The sequence below is a fragment of the Lissotriton vulgaris genome, chromosome 4_1 (genome assembly GCF_964263255.1).
Source record: "Lissotriton vulgaris chromosome 4_1, aLisVul1.2, whole genome shotgun sequence".
NCBI classification, from domain to species: domain Eukaryota; kingdom Metazoa; phylum Chordata; class Amphibia; order Caudata; family Salamandridae; genus Lissotriton; species Lissotriton vulgaris.
The window spans coordinates 337,316,435-337,339,206 of NC_141691.1; the positions used below are offsets into that span (position 1 = coordinate 337,316,435).

At 44.7% G+C, this 22,772-nt stretch overlaps 1 protein-coding gene across 7 annotated transcripts in view; it reads left to right on the forward strand.

Moving 5' to 3' along the window:
* Window positions 1-22,772, forward strand: part of LOC147718720 (muscleblind-like protein 3) — a 419,970-nt gene that overhangs the window by 369,155 nt on the left and 28,043 nt on the right. For all 7 annotated transcript variants that reach the window (XM_086918701.1, XM_086918705.1, XM_086918707.1 and 4 more), the window contains exon 6: window positions 3,941-4,091. In XM_086918701.1, the coding sequence (XP_086774827.1) occupies window positions 3,941-4,091 (151 nt within the window). The remainder of the gene's footprint in view (window positions 1-3,940; window positions 4,092-22,772) is intronic.

Consider the following 22,772-nt stretch of genomic DNA (forward strand, 5'->3'; position numbering starts at 1 on the left):
ATCACCTCTGCCAGGAGGGTGAGTGAGCTCCAGGCTCTTTCTGTCCAACCTCCTTTCCTGTCCATTCATCCTGACAAGGTGGTTCTGAGGACTAGACCTTCTTTCCTGCCCAAGGTTGTTTCGGCCTTTCACATCGGGCAGTCCATCACCCTCCCTTCCTTCTTCCCGCCTCCGCATCCTTCAAAGGATGAAGAGCGGCTCCATCGTCTGGACCCAAAACGTGCGCTTTCATTTTACATGGATCGCACACGCCAGTTCCGGGTGGATGACCAACTGTTTGTTGGCTACGTGGGTGCGAAGAAGGGACGGGCGGTTTGTAAACGAACCATCTCTCGATGGGTCGTCCTCTGCATCAAAGCGTGCTACTCTTTGGCTCGGAAGGAGCCTCCTGTTGGGCTGAGGGCCCATTCCACTCGGGCCACGGCGGCTACTACTGCCCTGGGCCGGGGAGTCCCCTTGCAGGACATTTGCCAGGCGGCTACGTGGGCCTCGCTGCACACCTTTGCGAGGCACTACTGCCTGGACAGTCAAGTCCGGAGGGATGGCTTCTTTGGCCGTTCTGTCCTCCAGGACTTTCTGGTGTAGTTTTGTATTGGTTCGCAGACCCACCACCGGGGTTGGTATTGCTGGGGTATGTATTCTAAGGTAAGGAATCTAACACTAACGTGTTTCTTTCAGATGAACAAGTTACTTACCTTCGGTAACGATATATCTGTAAGAAACATTAGTTAGTGTTAGATTCCTTACCGAACCCACCCATCCTCCCCGTTCTGCGAACTGATACCTAGGGTTAAGGTCATCCCTTTCAGGGCCCTAGTTTGTACATGGCACCAGTGTTGGTTCTCTCATGGCTCTGCGTCTCCTGGCGCGGAAAAGCTGTGTGCAAAGAACTGACGTCAGCGCGCGGAGGCGGCGTCTATGTACTCCAGCGACGTCATCACGGCGCACGACGCCGACGACGGACGCGGAGCCGCAGGGGACGCCTGCAGACGACGCCTACCGACGCGCAGGGGTACTGCTACGCAAAAGTTTCCGGATCCAGACTGACGCCTGGGGATATTCTAAGGTAAGGAATCTAACACTAACTAATGTTTCTTACAGATATATCGTTACCGAAGGTAAGTAACTTGTTCTTTGGGGATAAAAATTTCCTTGAAGTCCTCCTGCATTTTTCTTATGGTAGTGTATCGGCCCCCTAGATCCACCCCGGGTTTCAACGATTTTTTTCTGGAGCTTACTACCGACTTATGTTCCAGATAAAAACGTCTCCTAGTAGTGGGGAATTTCAATTATCATTGGGACAAGACGCAGAGAGAGCCTGCAGCGGGTCTATTTGAGACTAATATGCTTTCGATGGACTTGCAGCAACTGGTTAATAGTCCCACCTACGTAAAAGGCCACACTTTAGACCTCATTTGGTCTTCACAACCGCGGGCGCAGATAACTGATATCAGTCCCTGTGCCTGGTCGGATCACTCACTGCTAAAATGTTGGGTCCCAAGTGATAGTCCACTCTCGCAGCCCCCACCTTTGTGGAGGAAGGTCAAAATTTGGAAAACTGTGGAGGCATATCACCTAATAGCTATGTTACACTGAATTCCTTCCTCTGAGGTGGGAGAGGATAATCTGGATAACAAAAGTGAAACCTTATTTACTCATTTACAGCAGGTAATTGATATAGTGGCACCAGAACGGAAAGAAAAGGTTAGAGATAAAGGAAAGGGGGCCCCATGGTTTGATGACACATTAGGGAAAAGAAACAACTCCTTCACCAATCCGAGAGGTTAGTGGAGATACAGCTATGAACCAGCAAACGTATAAAGCCCTTATAAAGCCCTTTTAGCTACGTATACATCAGTATAAATCAACTATCCTAGTTATCCTAGCAGCATTTTATGAAGAAAGGATTGCTTTGGCAGGAAATAAACAAAAAGAGACCTTTGCCATCTTGAAGGAGTTAAGTCAAAAAGCAGAAAAGAAGTCCACAATTGTATCCCCAAATTGTGATACCTTCCAGGAGTTTTTCCTCCAGAAAGTTATGACATTATCTTGAAAATCACCTAAACTCCCATCAACTTTAGCTCCCTTGACTGGACCAACCCCCCCTGTCCTCGCAGTCAGTTGTCTAAATTCCCAAGCATCAATTCAGCAACTCTGGTAGCACTAGCAAAGCATATTAAATCAGGTTCTCGAGTGGACCCTTGTCCTCCGAGGCTTTTTCAAATGGCTCTGCCTGGGTTGGAAAAGCAGGTTTTGGGATTACTTAATGATTCTTTAGATTTGGGTTATTTATCAACGAATCTGAAGGAAGCAAGGGTTACCCCCCTGCTGAAAAAACCTGGGGCGGATACTTCAGCCTTAAAAAACTATAGGCCTATCTCGCAGGTCCCCTTCCTAGCAAAAAGTTTAGAGCAGCATGTTTTGAAAACTCTTGTAAGGTATCTAGATGATCATCAACTGCTCCATACTAGACAGGTGGGCTTCAGAGCCCATCATAGCACAGAGCTAGTGATGGTGTCCGTTTTGGATGAGCTCAGAGTTAGGGCGATAGTAAACAGCTGAGTGCCCTCATTTGATTAGATCTGTCAGCAACATTCGGCACGGTCAGCCATAACATACTGCTGAACTGTCTTACGAATCTGGGTATAAAGGGGCAAGTACATCAATGGCAAAGATCTTTTCTGTTGGATCACACTCAGAGAGTTCAGTTGGGTGAGCAGTTGTCGGATCAGGGCTCTGCATTATCTCAGCTTCTATTTGTAACCCTTGGTGGAGACTTTGACCCTTATGGACTGCCAGGTCTTTAATTATGCCGACGACACTCAACTTCTTGTCTGGCTTAATAACTCCTGTCAGGCTCAGGAGTCAGTAAAAAATCTGCTCAGGTTCACTGTAAATTGGATGGCAGCCAATTCATTGAAAATAAACCCGGATAAAACCGAGGTGCTTATTATTCCAACAAATAATAGCCCTTGGTGTGACCTTTTCTGGCCCCCAGAACTGGGAGTGGTCCCAGTGCCAGTCGCAGTGGTAAAAAACCTGGGGCTGAAAATGTACTCAGATTCGTCCATGCCTTGTCAGGTCTCATCTGTTGTGGGAATCTGCACGGGTGTACTTAGGAAGTTACAGAGACTTGTTCCCCTCCTTTCCACATCTGCGCTGCAGTCAATTGTTTTCGCCACTGTCATCTCTCGGCTTGACAATGGGAATGCCCTCTACCATGGCCTTTTGCCAGAAGCGCCTCAGGAGACTGCAAGTTGTACAAAATGATGCGGCTAGGCTCATTTTTAGACTTCCTAGGAGGACACAAGCCACCCCTCTGTTACATAAATTGCACTGGTTGCCCATTAAACAGCGAGTGCAGTTCAAGGGTCTTTGCATAGCCCATAAGGCAATTTATGGTGAAGCACCTAAAAATATAAAAGATCGCGTGATCAAGTACGTTATCGGCCGGGTTCTACGATCATCTGAGGCTTGTAGGCTAGCCTCACCTAGGTATAGCCTTAAATCCAAAGGGGGTAGAGTGTTCTCTGTCCTCCTCCCACAGGTCTGGAATGATCTGCCGGTGTACTTGCGAAAGGAACCGGTTTTGCTTATCTTTAGGAAGCTCTTAAAGACTCACCTTTTTAGATAGGCACTAGCATCTGCATAATCTCTGCCTCCGCTGCTGCCAGTTATTTCTGCTCTAGTGACCTGCTCACTTTCTCTAGAAGCGCTTAGAGACCGGTTGGTGATTTGCGCTATATAAAAATAATATAACATAACATTAGTTTCTGCACACATTATGTTAGTTTAGCCACACTTCTCTATTCTCTCTTGGTAAACGTATATGGTTGTAGGTGATTTGTGGTCCTGACTTGATGTTATTTTATGCTTGAATGATGAATTTGTGGTTTGGTTGTTGGATACTATTTGTCTTTAATAAGTCCTTTATCCACAGGCCCTGCCGCCTGGTGCACTTCAACCTTTACCAAAGAGGCCAGCACTTGAAAAAAACAATGGTGCCACCACAGTCTTTAACCCAAGTGTTTTCCACTACCAACAGGCTCTAGCTAACATGCAGCTGCAACATCATACATTTATCCCAACAGGTATGTAGTTACCTTCAATTCAGTCATGTTTTACAATTAAAATGGCAGCTAGTTAAGTCCTACTTCGTACAGCCTTTTAAAATAAGTTTAATATGGTACTCTGCAGTGATAGGTAAACTTGCTTGAAGGAAATAAAACTTGTTTTGTCCACTGTTCTTAACTAATCTGATGTTTTCGAGTTTCCCAGTATAAGTCTTTAAACATATGAATTTAAAAATGCTGTAATTCCTGTGTATCGCAGTTGGCCAGTACTACGGTTACCAGATGACCCCATTCAACAGGCACAATTTTACATTCTGTACTTTTCATTTACAGATTGTTGCCTTCATGTGTATTATATCTATTGATTTAATAGCATTTGCAAATTGTTGCCTTCATGTGTGTTAAACCTATTGATTCAATTGAGTTGAACCATTAATTTAGCTACGACAATGCAGCGCTTTTACAAGGCACAGCTCGCACAACTTTCCTGCCATGATGTTCCTTTCACAAAACTTTGTTTTCATGTTTGTAAGTCTTAGTGGTTTAGACGAATTAAACCGTGATCACAACCACATGAATTCACTAGTTTATCGGACAAGGGTACAAAACTGGAGGCATCACGCCCTGACGACCCAGTCACCTGGTAACCCTAGTAAAACCCCAATCTAATTCTTTGATTCTTGGGTGCAATAATGGAGTGTGCAGTATTTTTGCTAAATTGTGAAATATTGATCACGCTCCACATTTACCAGCCAGCCTATGACTTCAGCTCTCTTTCAGACGTATCATTACCAAGGAGGATCGTCAATATGCATCCGTCAAAATAGGAGAATCAAATATTTCCCAATCTAAGTGGTTTGTTGTCAGTGACTTCCATTGGCATCATTCTGGTTCTGTTGCAGTGCTTACTCCTGGCATTAAAAAGGTTTCTTCAAACCTTTGCAATTTGAAAACTGTATGCATCTTCGAGGTCCTTCCATGGAAAGTACCATTTAGACATTAGTTGCTGCATGGGTCAGATTCCAGCTTACCTGAGGCCAAGAATCTGTTTTTTGTTTGAGCGAAGGTTATCACCAATATCAAAGAATCAATTTACTTATTTGTATGATGATATATTTCCACTGAGTTAGGTCTCAACCAGATTTTTTCAGCAAACATGTATCCTGCTTTTACTCTACCACAGAGACTTGGCACAACTATTGATTGTTCCGTAAAACTGGGTTTCTTTGCAATATGACAGACCAGTTTACCTATTTTCTTACGTTTTCACGAGTTTCAAATTATACTTAATGGTATATATTTTCTAGACATTTTGTTTCATGCACTTACTTGAGTGAACACGAAAAGACACATCTGCATTTGTAATAAACCAGCATGAACGGTGAGTACTGTAGACAGACATGGGTTAATAGCGTGACTAATACTGCAATTCAGCTATGTTTAATCCCCATAGGCGGCGTTAGTATATAGACTTCCAAAACTAAGCCTTACTAATCAGGATATTGGATTTTAAATAGAATATCCTCAGTGACTAACACTGGTTCTTGGATTATCAAACAGAGTAGACATTATTTGTTCTAATAATACGTAGATGAACGCTCAGCATAAATGATACACGTTCTTCCATCCTGTACGGAGACAGAAAGTAATTTATCTGACATAAATAAATGTGCATTTTTTGAAGGATCCAATATAAGGTGTTTGAAAAAATGTTTGACACGCCAGCCTAGCTCTGAAAAACAAAATGAAAGTCTGTTTCTGCCCAAGAATCTAAGAATTATTTTGGACACTGGAGGCCTACGCTATATGTACTCTTAGCAAATACAGTTTATAACAGCCATTGTGCATGTGCTGAAACGCTGAATGCTGCAAAAAAAATGACATGCTTATAGTTACAGATCTTTCTAACCCTAAAGCTTCACTAATGGACTGTCCCTCTGTTCATCTTTCCACGCTTCACTGCATGATGTACAGGGTCAGTACTGTGCATGACTCCCTCTGCAAGCGTTGGTAGGTTTTTCTATACAATCTCCTACACTGAAACGTGGCCTTGCTTCCTTGTTCTTTAGTGTGTTTTCTCTTTGAATGCTTACAGTGCTAACTTGTTTTTCTGGCATTTGATTCTGGGAACCCTAGTTATAACAAAAAGTATGATTTGCGTTATTTTTCCTTCTCTTGTCACTCACATTGTGTAGCGTATTGTATTGTTTGTTGGTGCAGCTTGTGTGATATGATCCACGCTCAAGCTGTACCTTTTCTCCTCTCAACCTTTTGGTTGTTTGAAAACGTTGTTCTTATTTGTAATGCCCGGTTACTCACCGGTAATATTCATTACTCTGAATCCTGGTCTTCCCGTCCCATTCCTTAACAGTGGGCAGGTAGTCTGCTCCCCAAAAACCTATAACCTAGCAGTGCTTTTCAGCCCTTCCCCCGATATGGCGCTACCAATCCGGTGGTCCTGAGAATACCAAAAAAACTCAGAAACCAAAAAACAATCACCACAAACAAAACCCCAGGGAGGGAGGGAAGTGCACAGGAATAGGACGGGAAGACCAGGACTCGGAGTAATGAATATTACCGGTGAGTAACCGGGCATTACCTCCTTGTCCTGTCTTCCCGTCCCATTCCTTATCAGTGAGCCCATACCCAAGCACACGGTGATTGTAAGAAAAAAGACCAGACAAAGTGTCAAACAGGCCAATCCAACAAACGAAAGCAGTACAAACAGAAACCAAGTGCTGCAGTCAAAAAATGAGAGCCAAAGGCAGTCGAGGCCGCCATCCTCAACTGAAGGCTACAACGGGAAACAAAGAAATGGGTAGAATCCCACATGGCAGCACCAGAAAGCCACGCAAGAGGCACCCCTGAACAGGGCCCAGGAGGAGGAGGCATCCCGGGTGAACCAGCCCCAGACCGAAGCAGGGACAGGACAGTGCGCGAACCCGTAGGCCGAAACAACAGCACCATCAACCCAACGCGCCAAGGCGGACAAGGAAGGACGAAGACCCTTCCCAGAGAGGTCGTAGGTGACAAACAAGGAAACAACCGTCCGAAAACCCCAGGTCCCATCAAAGGGATGCAGAGAGCCCTCAGCACACCCAAAGAACGGAGAACCACCTCCTCCGGGGAGGAAGGGTCGGGAAAAAAGACAGGGAGGACAATATCCTCCTGACAGTGGGCAGAATAAACTGACCAGGACGGAGAATGACCGTGCAAGAGCAGAAACACAAAAAACAGGGGGGGGGGAGGGCCATGAAAGCACCAAGCTCACCAACCCGCCGCCCGAAGAAAAGGCCACCAGAAAAAGAACCTCAGCAAAAAGGAACTGAAGGACCACCGAGAGCAGACACTCAAAAAAGGGGGCCCGACAAGGTCGTCCAAAGGCGGCCGCAGGACTCCAAGGCGGGAGGGCACCTAGACAACCAGATGCAGTGGGCAACCACAACAGAACAACCCTGACCGAACAAACTCACCTTACCAAGTGCCAGACCCCCAGGGAGGACGAGCCGAGAAGAGGAGCCCGCAGAGGGGAGGGACACAGGGGAAACTGCCAATGGGGGCACACAATCAAAGGCAGAAGAAGGGGAAACCAAGGCTGGCGGGACAACTCCGGAACCACTGGAAGAACCACCACTCGGACCAACCAAATCTCCTGGAGGACCCGGGGAACAAAGCAAAAGGCGGGAAGGCAAACAGGAGGCCCAGAGACCACTGAATGGAGAAAGCGTCGATCGGCCAGGCAAGCCGAGAGGATACGAGGCCGCAAAACTGAGGAAGAAGGGTCGACACCTTTGAGGCAAACAGAACTATCCAGGAAAGGCGGAACCAGAGGACAACCTAATCGAACAGAAGAGAAGACAGACACACGTTCACAGAGGACGGGAACATCCGACCCAGAGAGCCTGCAGGCTCATCCACCGACCCCGGAAGACAGACAGCCTTCAGAGAGAAGAGAATCCGTTAGGCCCAAAGTCCGAACACCCTGAAAAGGAGAAGAACAGATCAGCACATCCCCCCCAGATGATACACATAAGCCCGAAAAACCAGGCCGCCAGGCTGAACAGAGACAGCGCGGACCAGAAGGAGATAAGCAAACCACAGCTGAGACAACCAACCTGCCGCTAAGCTCCCTTCAGACCGAAGACTGGAGAGACACGAATCGTGACCACCGACCCTGAGCTGTGGATACACCCAAGTCTGCACCCCAACCCCGGGCACTGGCATCGGACAACCACCAATGGAGAGCAACCCAAAGACCCGGCGGGACAGGAAGAAGAACGCCGGAGCCTGAGAGGCAGGAGCCCTGCGGGCCAGGACGTAACGCAGTAGGGAAACAAATACAGACAGGCCCAAGGGAGGAGATGCAGAGCAGAAGACTGGGACTGGGACAGAAGCTACGAAAGGGCTTGAACAAAGCCAACAGTCCCACCTGGGAGAGAAACATCATCCCCAGACCCATACGAAAGAGAGCCTCGAGGAACTCCAGAGTCCGGGAGGGCAGCAGGGAGGACTGCCAGAGAACGAAGTGAAAACCCCTGGCGTTGAAGAGAGGCCGAAAAGAGGCATCCGAAACTGAAAGATCCGGGAGTCGACAGAAAAAAGGAGACACTGCTGATCCGCAGGACGTGCAGAGAGGCACCAGCAGGGCCAGGGAAGAAAGAAAAAACCCAGGCAACACCAGATGCAGGATAGACAGCAACGTCACCAGTTGGAAAGCACGTCTGGGAACGAAGAGAGAGAGATTCCCTGCCAAACCAAAACAGGGTGCAGGACCACCGAAGCCTCCCCGTAGACAAGGAAGAGGACGGAACAACAACCCTGGCCCCGCACCAGAGGAGGGACTTCTACGACAGCCGCACATCCCAACAGAAGGTGCCGACCGCCGGCAAAGCCAGCCGCCGCAGAGGGTGATGAGGCAAAGGAGTCTCCCGGAGGACCGGAGAGAAAAACCCAACCCAAGAACCAGCTAACACAGTCAGCACCACCCAGGTATCCGGAAGAGGCAACCATTGATGCATAAAAAAGCGAAGGAGACACCTTCCCCCCCCCCCCCCCCCCCCCCCCCCCCCCCCCCCAACCGGAAAAGGCAGACAGTCATCGCACCGGAGAAGGAGCGGAGGCAGAACCACCGGCCCGGGCCTGGGACCAGGCAAGAAGCAGCCCCAGTCTCACACAAAGTCCCAAAAGAAACATCCAACAAAAAGCCCCAAGAGGGCCAAGAGAGAGGAGGCACCCTCCCGGCCCTGCAAAAGAAGAGCCAGGGCCTGGAAATCCAGCAGCAGGGACAGGACCAAGCAGCAGGAGTAGGACGTTGCCCTGGCATCAACTTATGGAAGTAGCGTAGGAACACCCCATCACCCCCACCATCGAAGGGCATCACCAGACAGATGCATGAACCCTAATCCTGTGAGAGCCGTTGCCACCAAAGGCACAAGACTTGCCAGTGAGCGACAGCACAGTGGACCTAAAAAGCGAGGGAAGACGTATTTCTCCACACCCTACCATGCAAGAGGAAGCACCATGCACACAGCCCCATGCCATTGGAAGGACCTAGGAGCCTGCTGGGGACAGTGAGCAAAAAAGGCATCCTCCAGGACATCCGGCACAGGAGGAGCAAAATCCAACACGCCACGCACATGGTCAAGCAAAGCAGAGAGCTCATCACCCTGAACAAAGCGACCATGCAGACAACCCCCACAGCGACAGTTGAAGGGACATGCAGAACAAGAGACCCACGAGGCACTCAGGCAGGAGGGCCAGCCGCCTCCCGAGCCCAGAAAGCAGCAGCAACCATCCCAACATAGAGAGGCACAACCAAACTAGGAGCGGCAGAGCCATAAGCTACCAAGAAAGAGCCTACATCACCTGATATTTCCAGGAGGTTTCTTTTCCAGCTACTAACTTGGCCTGACCCTGCTTAATGTCTGAAAGCACACAAAATCAGGAACTCACAAGCTGGTTGGGCTGTAGGCCCCTCGCAACCAGGAAAAAGGCATAAGCACAAAAAGCGCCCGGCCGCCCGAAAACCCTCCAAGGGAGGCAGGAAACCCAACAGGAGGCTCCACACCCCAGGGGAACAACAGATGACCCGCACCCGCTACAGCAGGGCGAGATGGATCGTCCGCAGGGAAGCGGCTGCTAAAGCAGTCCGCGTACATGCATAGCAAAGAAAAGCAAGGGTCAGCTCCTCGATGAGTCCGAACTGTATGTGCAACGAAATGGAGTATGAAAAAAACACACAGCTGCGCCAGGTGAGGCACAAACCCACAACCCCATCATGACTCAGTGCAAGTACCGCTGTATAAGCACAGCGAGCTATTCAGAATGGAACACTTAACCTTGAGAGTAAGCGTCCCAGACCACAGTAAGCCACAGTGACTCCCACCAAAAGCGCCACAGGTGCAAGGGAGGGGAAAAGTCCATTGAAAGACCAGGGATTGAACACCCAAACTGCAGCGTAAGAGTCAAAGACCCTAACCAGCAGCCAGAGTGACCCATTATAGCACACGGCAACCCCAACAGGGAAGCCGAAACTCCGCCGAAGCAAGAGGAACCAGCACAAGTGGCCGCTAGAGTAGGTCGCACAAACCAGCAGTGCAGAGAAAGGGACATTTCCTACACATGTAACTGAGCACACAACACCAGGAACATGCAAAGTAAAAAGAAAAGCGGGTGCTACAGCAGGCCGCCAACGAAAAGCACAAAACACGGAGAAACAGTACTCACCCGACCAACAGCTCCGCTAGGCAAAAGGAAACTGACAAAGTCAGAAAAAAAGGAACAGGAGGTGATGTTGTGCACTATCCCCTTTATCCTCACCGGATTGGTGGGGCCATATTGGGGGAAGTGCTGAAAAGCTCTCCTAGGTTTTAGGTTTCTGGGGAGCAGACTAGCTGCTCACTGTTAAGGAATGGGACGGGAAGACAGGACGAGGACGTAATGGGCCCATGCGTGCAAGCTGAGCGGCGGTGAGGATTCCAGTGAACCAAGGCAGTTCATCTGGGATCCGAGCCAGCTAGTCACTACACGTCGTGGGCCAGTACTTTGGGAATAAACTCTTGAAGTTACCTACAGCTTCTGGATTTATTCTCTACTTCAATTTGGCGACTGCTTGTTCTCGCCCACCAATACTGAGCGGCACCTCATTTTCGGCATTTTGCTAATTTCCGCTCTTGGATTCCTTATGGCAGTTCAAGCTTTCCCTGGCAGTTGAAGCGTCTTCACCAATCGGCGCTTCAAAGTGTGATTGAGCGGGAATCCATCCAGATGCTTCGGAGCACTTTTCAGGCATTTTAAGGCCTTTTGTTTAACCTCTCTAACGCGAGCATGTCCCAGTGCCATCACACTGCCCCAGTGGTGTGTTGCCTTGCAATGACCATGCTACAAGGTTCATCTTGTCAGCTCGAGCACCGTCACACTTCCCTGGTACTACGTTTAAGGGTAATGGCCCTGCTCCGCTGCAATGGGCCAACTCTTCACACTCTGCTGTACGCCGTTGCTTGTGATGTTACACACAACGGCCATATGGGATTAGGCTTTCTATGAGTAAATATATACAAATCAGCAGCAATGTGCTTATTGTATTTCCTCTCTGCTTGGGTTAGAATGTTCTCCTGAGCTTCCCCTCTTCAGCGGCACAGATTTTTACGTTAGGCCACTGTTCCATGGTACCTTTTAGCAATTCAAGGTATTTTATTTTTTTAAATATAAGAAAAAAAACAACAAGGAGGTTTTAAGGAGATTCCACTTTAGCTGTCTGTTTGTGCATTTCAACAGCTCCAATTACCCTATGCTTTCTCCTGCTTATTTACTTGGTTCGAATTTTTCTCTTGTTCCATTTTGCACTTTAGTCATTATGGCCTCCCTTCAACAAATTACTCCGCCACCTCTCTTCATGGCTCATCTGGGGAAAACCACCATCATATGGGCTCAGTGGCTTCGCCTTTTCGAGAATCATCTTATTTCTGTAGATGCTGGTGGTTACAGCCCACAGAGGAAATTTGCACTTCTATTTGGGTCTTACTGCATAGCAAATATATTTGACAATTTACCACCAATTGCTGCACCTCAAGCTCCGGCTGGTGATATTTGTAATGTATATGTGGAGGCAATTTAAAGATTGGAGAGACAATTTGCAGGGGAACCCATCGTCATTCTGGTCTTTGGGGAAACCTTGGGCCAACACAATTCTATTTTAAACAAAGTCATAAAATCACCCCGAGAGGTATGACTGTCAGAAAGGACACATGTAAGTTTGCCACCAAGGAATTGGATGACATGGGTCACATCATCACCAATAATGATTATAAGCCCTAGGCCCATATTTTCACAGGCAGGATTCATAATAATGTACCTGCAAGACTTACACGTAAGTGAAGTAGTGTGGCTCACTGGTTAGAGGCGGCAGACCCGAGAGCAGAGGACGGCCCGGGACCAGGGTTCGATGCGCGGCAGGTTTCTGGACCAGGGTCAGCGGACTCGATAATTCTCTCGCCTCGGTGCCCACTCTGATCAGCGATCACACTCGGCAACTCTGGGCATCAGCTTGCCTCATCTTCACTAACGGCCCCACCAGACCGCCAGGGATGCCTGGTCTCACCCTGGAGATCCCCATTAAGGGACCATCTCTCAGGGAAGCCAGGAAGGGTTTCGCAGCGGTCGAAGCGCCTTGGGACCCTCTGGGTAAGTAGTGCGCTATATAAATGCCTATACATTACATTACATTACACGTTTGGTCTCAAAGCAACATGGATACAAGTTTAACATAAGCAATGTGGCAGTAGGGAAAGATTTTTGGGCAGATTGCCTTTCTCGTATGCTTTTGCCGGAACTAGATAGAGAAATCGAAATGAATGATGATGATGATGTGAGTTGCTTGCGTTGATGCAGTTCAAGCCTGTCTGGATGGTGAGTCCACTTTCACGAATGAGGATTGGATGAATGCATTTCAAGAGGATAAGACTGAATGAAACAAGTTGGTGTCTACCTAATCTAGGGTTGGCCAGAAAGCAGATGTTTGCAGGGTGATTTGAAGACCTATACTCCAGTGGCCGGGGAACTGTCTTTGATCAGCGATTTGGTTTTAAGAGGGGATGTACACGTACCTCCTTTCAGGTTACATGAGTCCATCATTTCCAAAGTGCATAAAGGGCATTTGGGGACTACCAAGACTTGTATGCATATCAAACAACATTACTGTTGGCCTGCTTTAGATAGCCAGGTTAAACAAATGGTTGGCCAATGCCCGGAGTGTCATCTCTCAGATAAACACCGGAAGACAAGCAGGATGCCCTTCCACCCCGTTCGTACCCAGAAGCAGCTTGGGACAAATTAGGCCTGGATTTTGCTGGGCAATTTATTGCCAACAAGCTAGAGTATAATTATCCGCAGGAAAGGTTCTAGGTCTGTTTCAGATTGGACACTTTGGGTACAGTATGGAAGGACACCAGGGAACCTATATCTAGTCACCAGGTTCATGTTGAAAGCAGAAACAATGTTCTCAAGGGTCCATATGTTCAACACAATGCAAGTTGCACAACTTCCCGTGTTGTTGGGAGACCTACTACATTAAAAGATTACATAATGTAATGTGTTACGTGCCTTGTTCTTGCTTTCAGGATTATATTGCTTTCATAGTTTTGTTTTTTTCCTTTTTCTTATTTTCTTTTTTGGGGGAAGGTGATGTAGTGTATTTGATTGTTATGTTGCTGAGCTTGTGCCATATGGTTCACGCTCAAGCTGCTCTTCTGCTGCTTGCGGCCTTGTGGTTGCTTGAACACATTGTTATTGTTTTCAATGGGCCGTGCTGGCAAGCAGAGCGGCGGGCGATGATTCCAGTGAACCAAGTCAGTTCATCCTGGGATCCAAGCCTTCCGGTCACTGCCTGTCGTGGGCGAGTACTTTAGAAACAAACTCTTGAATTTACCTAAAGCTTCTGGAGTCATTCTCCACCACAGCCTGTAACTGCTAACATCTGTTAATTCATGCTTTTGCTATCAGGAACTGGTAGGCTTCTAAGACGATGTCCGTTGTTGGTTTTTATGCCACTGTAATACATTGCTGCTTTAGTGTGCAGCTCTTGAACGCTGAACAAAGGATACACTTTGTGAAACGAGCAGCTCTCATGGAGACGCAATGCGGTCTCTGGGCAACAGACTGCATAAAGAAACCATACACTAGCTTAAGAAGAGAGTTAACCATTCACATTCCAAATCCCAACACGTCTGTTGGGAAGAACATGTCCTGCGGCAATTACATGCGACTGGTCAGCATGCATCAAGGTATAGAAGCCAACAGAACTGGGCTTTCAGGTCAGACGTCTATGTTTGTTACATGATGAAGGACACATGTTAAATTGTGGAGGCTCAGCTACCCTGTGGAGGATGTGACAAGACTTGTTTTTACTGGGTGGACTGTGATTGGAATATACAGTTCAGAAGATGTGTAAGCAAAGAAAAGAAACGGATGAAAATTAGAAAGATAACACCAAAAGGGTTTAAAAAAACTACGAGCAAAAAGCCAATGACTTTAGTCTCCCAGTTCGGTTCTGATGTGGCAGTGTGGTAAATTGGCTGCTTGGGTTGGCACCAGCAGCTTTCACAGGATACTCCAGCAGTCCAGGTTCTGAACTCATTAAGACCATCACGGTGTCCGCATCTGTTTTTATTGAATTTTGTATACGTATGATTGCAGTTGAAGTAATGCAGCATTAGGTGTTGGGCACGCCCCCTGTTTAGCAGCACTTTGCTTTTAGTCATGTTAATTAAGCATTAGCTGGTTGTATTGGCTCTGCAGAGGGAGACAGTGGTGTGTTTTTGAATGGAGGGATAGTGGGTGCAGTCAGAAACCATCTGATAGCAAACCTAGAGACTTTGAAGCTACTAGCCTTCTATTTCTGTTCCCAGGTGTTTTCTTGAAGAGGTTAATGACCATTCCACTATAAGACAATATCAGGTACACTCAGGCTCAGTCAGGCTCTAGAAGCAGTTTCAGTTGCAGATCAGTATGATCCATGGGAATTAAGGGCATAGGGCATAATAGATGATCAGTAATAATGAACCGATTCTTTTTGAGAGATGCTGAAAATGAGGCAGAAGATGAATGTGAGAATCTGTTCAAACAGGACTGATATTACCATTGCTTACACAAGTGATAGAAGAACATGTGAAAGAAAGTCTTTGTATGATGACAGGAAGGCTGCTTCCCAAAAATCAGATTTGTGCATGCTGAAATGGCCACACTAGCTATCATATTGTCTCAGCTGCTCCTCGGATTGAGGGTTTTCAAGAGACAGTTCAGTGCCTGCGATTTACCAATAGAGACAAATCTGGTGACTGGTGAAAATACCAGTCACTCTGAGAAGATAGGCAGAGTCTACAAGTGTTAATTTAGTCTTGCCTTTAGAGACAGGAATGCTAGACATTTGCCACTAATGATAAACCACAACAGTTTTTCAAACTCACTTTACCCTAGATATTTCCAGCATACTTTTGGTTACATAACTAGGCTAAATTTCAGTAGAGCGGGTAGAATTAGTTTGGAGATAATATATGCAAGATAGTAACCATCCAATGGTGGAGAAGTGTGGCTCACTGGTTAGAGGAGGCATACCCTGAAGCAGAGGTCAGACCCGTGACCAGGGTTCAATTCCCGACGCTGCAGGGTCTTGAGCCCAATTGTCCACGGACTCGATAATTCTCGCTTCGGTGCCCACTCCAAGCACGGGTTCACACTATGCAGCTCTGGGCATTAAGCTTGCTTAATCTCCACAACGGCCCCCCCACGGCGGGACGCCTGGCTTTCACCTTGGGGATGCCCAGTACGGGTTATCTCACAGGGAAAAGGCAGGACGGGTTCCCAATGCAAGCGCCGAGATGCCCTAGGGTAAGTCGAGCGCTATATAAGAACACACATACACATACATATATGAGGTACTTAGAAAATGTGAGGAAATAGAGAAAGGACACTTTAGAATGCCTCTGAATGTAAAGAAATGTAATGGAGGTAAATAACTCATATGCCCACTGGCAACTGAGAAAATTGTTTGTTGAAATAGGATTGAAGTTACCGAATTACATGTCTAAAGGAGATTATCCAAACCTTAAGGTTTTGTTTGTTTCCCTTTGTTCTTCATTTCTGCCTGCTTAGCTAGTTCCTTTCTAATTGACATGATCTCACACACAGAGGAGGAATAGCGAAAAGAAAAATGTCTTCTGTTCTCTCTACTTACAGTTCTAAACCTTTTTTAAAGTTCCTACAGTGATTTAAGTGATATGGGTGAATAGGTGGAAATGTCCATGTGGGAAGTGCAGAATAGTTCCCAGCACCAGAGGACATCCCTTTCAAGAAAAGCCTAGCTGTGTTTAACCTAAAAATATGATGTACTCAAAAGACCAGTGGGGTACATATGCCTATCAAAATAATTTTATAATGTACAGACTAATATTATCCATATTGGGAGGAGATTAGGGACAAAGGCATACAGCCCACAATGTCCTTTACATAAGTTAGCTTCATTGCAAACACTGTGGAAGGGAGGGTGTCAATAGGTGTTGTCTTTTTTATAGTTATGAATTTCATGTGCTTCCAAGATAAATATTTGAGAAGCTTTTTTCTCATTTCCCTCATTGTGGGTGGAGGCATAATGTTTTTATGTTAAATGACGTATCAAGAAATTAATTCACTCATGGAAAGTCAAAAAGGATCATACCTATGAAGCATTAATATATGAATAATTGTGCCTACTCAGAGTCCTTCTCATAGGGTCCCATCTAACGGTCAAAAAAATTGTTGTGCGGGTGCTGAATCAAATCATCATCAGAATTATTCTCTATATACACATGGGGGTCATCGCTTAAAGGTGAAAGGCCTAAAATCCTAATACTCTAGTCTTACCTAACCGTTTGTTATATTATTAAAAATAAAAAGGACATAATATAGTACATGAGTGCAATAAAATACAAAGATATGGATAAAACGTTTTAGGAGAAAATATGTCAAATTCTAAAGGAATGACCCATCAGATGAGATAAAATTACAAAGAAGAAATAGGGAGAAGATCTATACTGGAGTCACCAGAGCTAAACAGTATATATAGCAAACTGGAATCCTGAGTTCCTGTACCCCAACTACCCATCACTGTTTAAACCATTCAGTGTTTTGGTGTCCATTTCAATGATGTAGCTTGATTCCAAAATTTGTCATTGTTTTTCTTGATCACCCCGTCTGATGAGTTTTATGATCCTATCAACACCAAAGAAACGTAACTGTTCATTGATACCTTTATGTTTCTAGTAAAAATGTCTTGCCACTGTTTAGTTATGATTGATATTTTTGATTGCAAGTAACTGTTCCTGAATCCTCTTTTTGAGTGGTAGCTTTTTACACATGTTCTTCCACAAAACTGGGAAATGAACGTACGTCAATCCACACCGACACTCTAGGACATAAACTGCAAAATCAGAGGTATAAGTAATACATTTTGCTATTTGTTTTCACTTTTCTAGTAGGAAGGGTGTTCTATTTGCACTTTGTACTATGTTAACATGCCTTGCTGGAGCCACATTTAAAGAAGACCCCTCCTTCATTGAGCCATGTGGATGAATTAGTCGGCTCAAGATGGCTATGTACAAATATATCTTTGATGGCCCTTGGTTTTCTATAGGTCATTGATGGAAAATATTCTATGTCTCTGCCTATCTCTGGGTCAGGTGTCACTAAGACCCAATACTTTTTCAAAATATTCCTTAATCTGTAAGATCTTTTACTATATGTAGTGATGAGTCTAGGTGGTTCCTCTTCTTTGGGTTTTTGTAAGTTTCATTAAAGACGACATCCTCTGGCTTTTTACCCTGTATCTTTTGCTTGCCCTCAGCTAGGATTTTGTGCGGGTAGCCCCATTTTGCGAATTTTTGCAACCAGTTACTTTGTTCCTTTTCAAAAATTCCTATCAGTACTGCAATTGTGGGGCATCCATAGGGCATGCTCCTTTTGAGATAGTTTGGTTGATGACTGCGAGCATGTAGAACATTATTACCATCATTGATGTGCCTGATCCAGACGGGAATATCCTTGGTATACATTTCATGGGTATCTGTCCATGCTTCATGCTCCTCCCAGCAGCCTAGGAAAAGATTTGCAAAGCTGGGAGCCAAGCACGTGCCTCTAGCTGGTTCGGAGCTCTGGCAATACAGGGTATCCTCAAATAGAAAGATGTTTTGTTCCAAGAAATATAACATCATTTTTGGTAACATATTAGTGTGATCTAATGAACAAATTGGTCTACTAGGAAAGTAATACATACATGCAGACACACACATTTCTTGTTCAAGATATAGAGTTGAGCAGTGCTTTTCTCATTTCCCTCAATGTGGGTGGAGGCATGATGGGTGTATGTTAAATGACACATCAAGTATGTTTGTCAGTAAGCTGCACAGTTAATCTCAAAATGTGCCCACTAGGCACCCCCGGACAATGATGCAAGCTTCTGTTGAGACGTGTTACTACAAATATATACCTGTGTGTGGCGTGTGTGCATGTATCTCCCTCTCACTCCATGTACATACATCATGCCTCCCACCACATTGATGGAAATGCGAAAAGTGCTGCTCAGCTATACATCTTGCCATGAGAAAAATTTCGCAGGCAGCCATTAGGGAACTTGGGGACGGATTCCCTTGTCCTGAGTTTAATTTCAAGAAATAATGGAGGCAGTCAGGCTCCTGTTGGAGTGAACACTCTGTTTGGCTGCCTGCAACATGAGAAAAATGTTGCAGGCAGCCATTACTGGACTGAGTCCCCTGTCCTGAGTTTAATTTAAAATAAATGTATAGGGGCAGAGTAAGGGATACCCTCCTCCACTAGGCATTGTGCTGGTTTTCTCCAGAAATGTATCTTGAAGTTCAATAACACTCTAAACTGTACGAAAAATCACCAAACGTGCCCAAGCAGCATTTTCAGTGTGCACTCAATTTTGGTGAATGTGAAGCTATGTGTGAATTCGGGTAGAATGTGCTGAAGGATAAGAAGTGGCACTCTGTACCCTTGCTTTATTAGGTTTAGCCAAGCATCAATTTAACTGGAAAGATTAGTGTTTAAGTGACCCCTACCCAGGTAAGGGTGCACTCTGCAGTGCATCATGCCTGTCTTCTTCAAAATGGAAATAGCTCGAAGAATGTGATGCTGTATCCAGTTTCTTCTATCAGTTGTTTTCGACAAACTTCAGCACTACACCATCCTGATGTGTTTCCATTGCAGAGCAGAGGCTGTCATATTCCATTCTGCTTGACCATGCCAAAGCTGCTGATGGCAGCGGCGTATACAACACATGGACCCATAACGACCTATTCATTGTCTTTTAATTCTGAAATCGGCCTTTTTTTCATTTGAAACCCATGAAATTCAACAAAGAGAGGAGATGATGGAAGAGGTTTTTCCTTAGAGAGGATTGCATCTGATGTTCACCATGCTGCAGAAGACCCAGTAACTAGTTGAGCAGCATGTCACCTGCTACCAGTGAACCGTATGGGAAAGGCAAGTGAACATCATTGCTCACCTCCTGGGCTCCTACGCCATGCACAAATATCTGTACAGAGAAGAAATGACAAAAGTGATTCAGAGCTTACCAAAAAATGTGGCACTGTCAACAGAGATGCACCTATCCCTAATCGTTAACAATGTGAATGTGTGCACCCCAGAACACACTGACAAAAGGCATGCAAGGAAAAGCTAAATGTATTTGCCAACATCCCTGATATCATGCTGATCACTTGACACTGAACACCATAGGAATCTTAGCACTATTTATATACTAAGATTGTGCTTCAAGGTTCTACTATAGTGAAATAAGAGTCACACTTGTTGCAGATTGATGTGACATTTTGTGACTGGACAGAAATTCCTTTACAATGTTCATATAGTTGAGAAAATCAGCTTTCTAGAATTAAATGACATCATCAAAGCACTTTATGTCTATGTTCAATTATATTACACTTTTCTTTATTTGTCATTACAAGTGGTTGTCGATCTAAGCAAATGCAATGCAACTGCAGTATTGACTGTTCAATCCTCATTGCGAAGAGAGGGCGCCAGTCACTCTCTGGCTGACAAAAGAAAATGGGGCTTTAAAATCAATTCCATTTGTTTTATTCACCTTAAGCAATTATTTCACGAGCATACCTTCTGTACTTTCCTGTTTAGTAATTATATTTCCAAGGCGAAATAAGGAAAGGCCTCTATCATTGTGCTGTTTCCTATCAACATATGCAATAGTGCAGAAACACATTAACAGCAGTAAGATAGTGTCTATGTATTTATAAAGTTGTTGTTACTCTACTAAACAATAATAAGCTGCACTTTGCTAAGACAGTCAATCCTATCATGTTAAGCTAGATTCACAGGCATTCCTTTAAGTAAATGGGAATATATCTAATATTCTCCTATTTCAATTATTTAAATTGACCTTCAGGACTGTGATAGTTTATTGGTGTAAAAGTGATCCATCCAGGTACGATCAACATTTGTTTTAAGTTTCATTAACAAAGGTTGATTGCAGCATTAATGTGCTCTTCTTAATTTCATAACCAGTATTAATAGCTAGGAAGACCTAGAGGAGTAAGGTCTGAGCATAGAGGCTAGAGATTGTTTTGTCCTGTAAACCCTCTGAATCCTTGATTAAGAAAACAATTTAGGTTTCGGTTGGATTAACTGCATTCTACCAAAACTACACTTCATGTGCACAGTCTCGCTGGAGAATTCTAGTCTTGTAGGATGGAAGACGTTTGTTCCTATTGCCAACTATAGCACACCCCCCCGTTATAAAACATGATCCCTGATATCATAGCCCCAACTGGAAAATGTCAATTAGCAATAATTTGACGGATGATTGATTCTTAAGGCTTGGGTTATTAAGTTGGTAAATGTTAACTAGTGATTCTGGACCCTATAAGATTAAGAGAAGTAGCTTTGCATAGCTCCGTCGATTAACATATTGTCACCTAAAAATTGCTAACGACATCCTATGATAGATCTCATATACCACTGACAAAAAATAAAAGTATCATTACTTCCCACTTAAAATTTCTCTTATGAGTATTGATGAAGCATTTTAACAATAATTCGGTTGGATATTGGTGTGGGTTATTATGGTCTACGTACAACGCTCTATAGAAGGTTTGGTTCGTTCACAAAATTTAACCATATAATTATGGTTTTAGCCCAGTTTGTAATGCAGGTTTTAGTACTTCAGCTTCGTTGATGGGTATTGGTTGGTTCTAGAGTTTTAAATTTTCTCACCTCTGAATCTTTCCCAGCTCCTACAAAAAGATCAAATTGCACATTTCTCATGCGATTCCTAACACCTTTTTCAGAAACCTATTTTGCACGGCATTGAGGGAACTTCCTACCTTGTAGGCACTTATATTCTGCTTCATATAAGCCCTTTGCTAAAAAATTTCCTTGTTAAACTTTCAGTGCAATTTTCGCAGAACACCCCCCTCGCCTTCTGTTGGAGAACAAAGATTTGAAGATCACTTTCTTGGACTTTAAAGTTATTTTAAGAGTGTAAAACAAACATTACATTCTAGTGTAGACACCAGATGACAATAGAACAGTATTGGTTGGGGTAGGCTCTTGGTTTTTGAAGTACTCCTTGTCAACGTCAGGTTCTGCAGTTTAAGGCACTTGTCAAATGTGCATAATTCTTCTGAATTGGGCATAAAGTTGTACCTTTGTTGGTTAGAATGCTGTTGCACTCTTAAGTTTGCATTGATTTAAATTCATGAGAGTTTACAAGCTTTTGTTCCTCACTGTTGGTTACACTGTTGTGGTGAGAAACTAATGTGTCTGCAAGCAAATATGCTTTAAGTTAAAGATGACTCTTAATAAAAATATCAGTTATTACAGGAGTGCTGCAATGTACTTGTCAGGCCAATGAGGCTCCTACACAAAATAATTTATTAAGTTATCAAACAATTCTTTAATTGGAATGTGTTCAGTGTGTCTAGTAAACATGTTATTTGAGCAGTCTAATTATCTCTAGCCATCTAACACCATGAGAAGTAATACTATTGAAAGATCCTAATCTAATATTTTACCATTTTCATGACCATCTCCACCACTTTGCACTGGCATTGGTGGTACTACTCATTCTGGTACTGTTATTCCAACTCTGGTTCTCCCTTCACCATTCAGTACTTGCCTATTTAGCTCATCCTTCTTGTAACTGACACCTACACATCATTTAAAATGTGTCAAGAAGCTGTGGATGTTGGGAGGCATGGACATGAATAAAAGGGTTAGTGGTATATAGCTAAAAGATTGGCGACATCTTCGGGAAACCCCACCACCTACTCAAATTCCCTAACGTCTCCCAGACCTTGCCTATGATTTATAGAGCATTTTAATACCTGAATTCAGCTTTGTTACACAAAAGGTATAACAGGAGAATACATTTCCAAACATAGCACACAGAATTAGTATCAGGAGACTTTTCTCTCACAAGTTGCGCTTACCACTGAGTGGGCAAGCTAATGGAAAGGCCCAATGAATGAGAAGGTTAGGCATTTTAAATTATCTACTCCAGCAAAGAGGTAATACACTTTGCTAAATGCAAAAAGAAGCAAACCATAATCATGTGCAAGTTCATTTCCCAGTTTTGTGGAAGAACATGTGGACAAAATATTTTCCAGTAGGAACACAGAT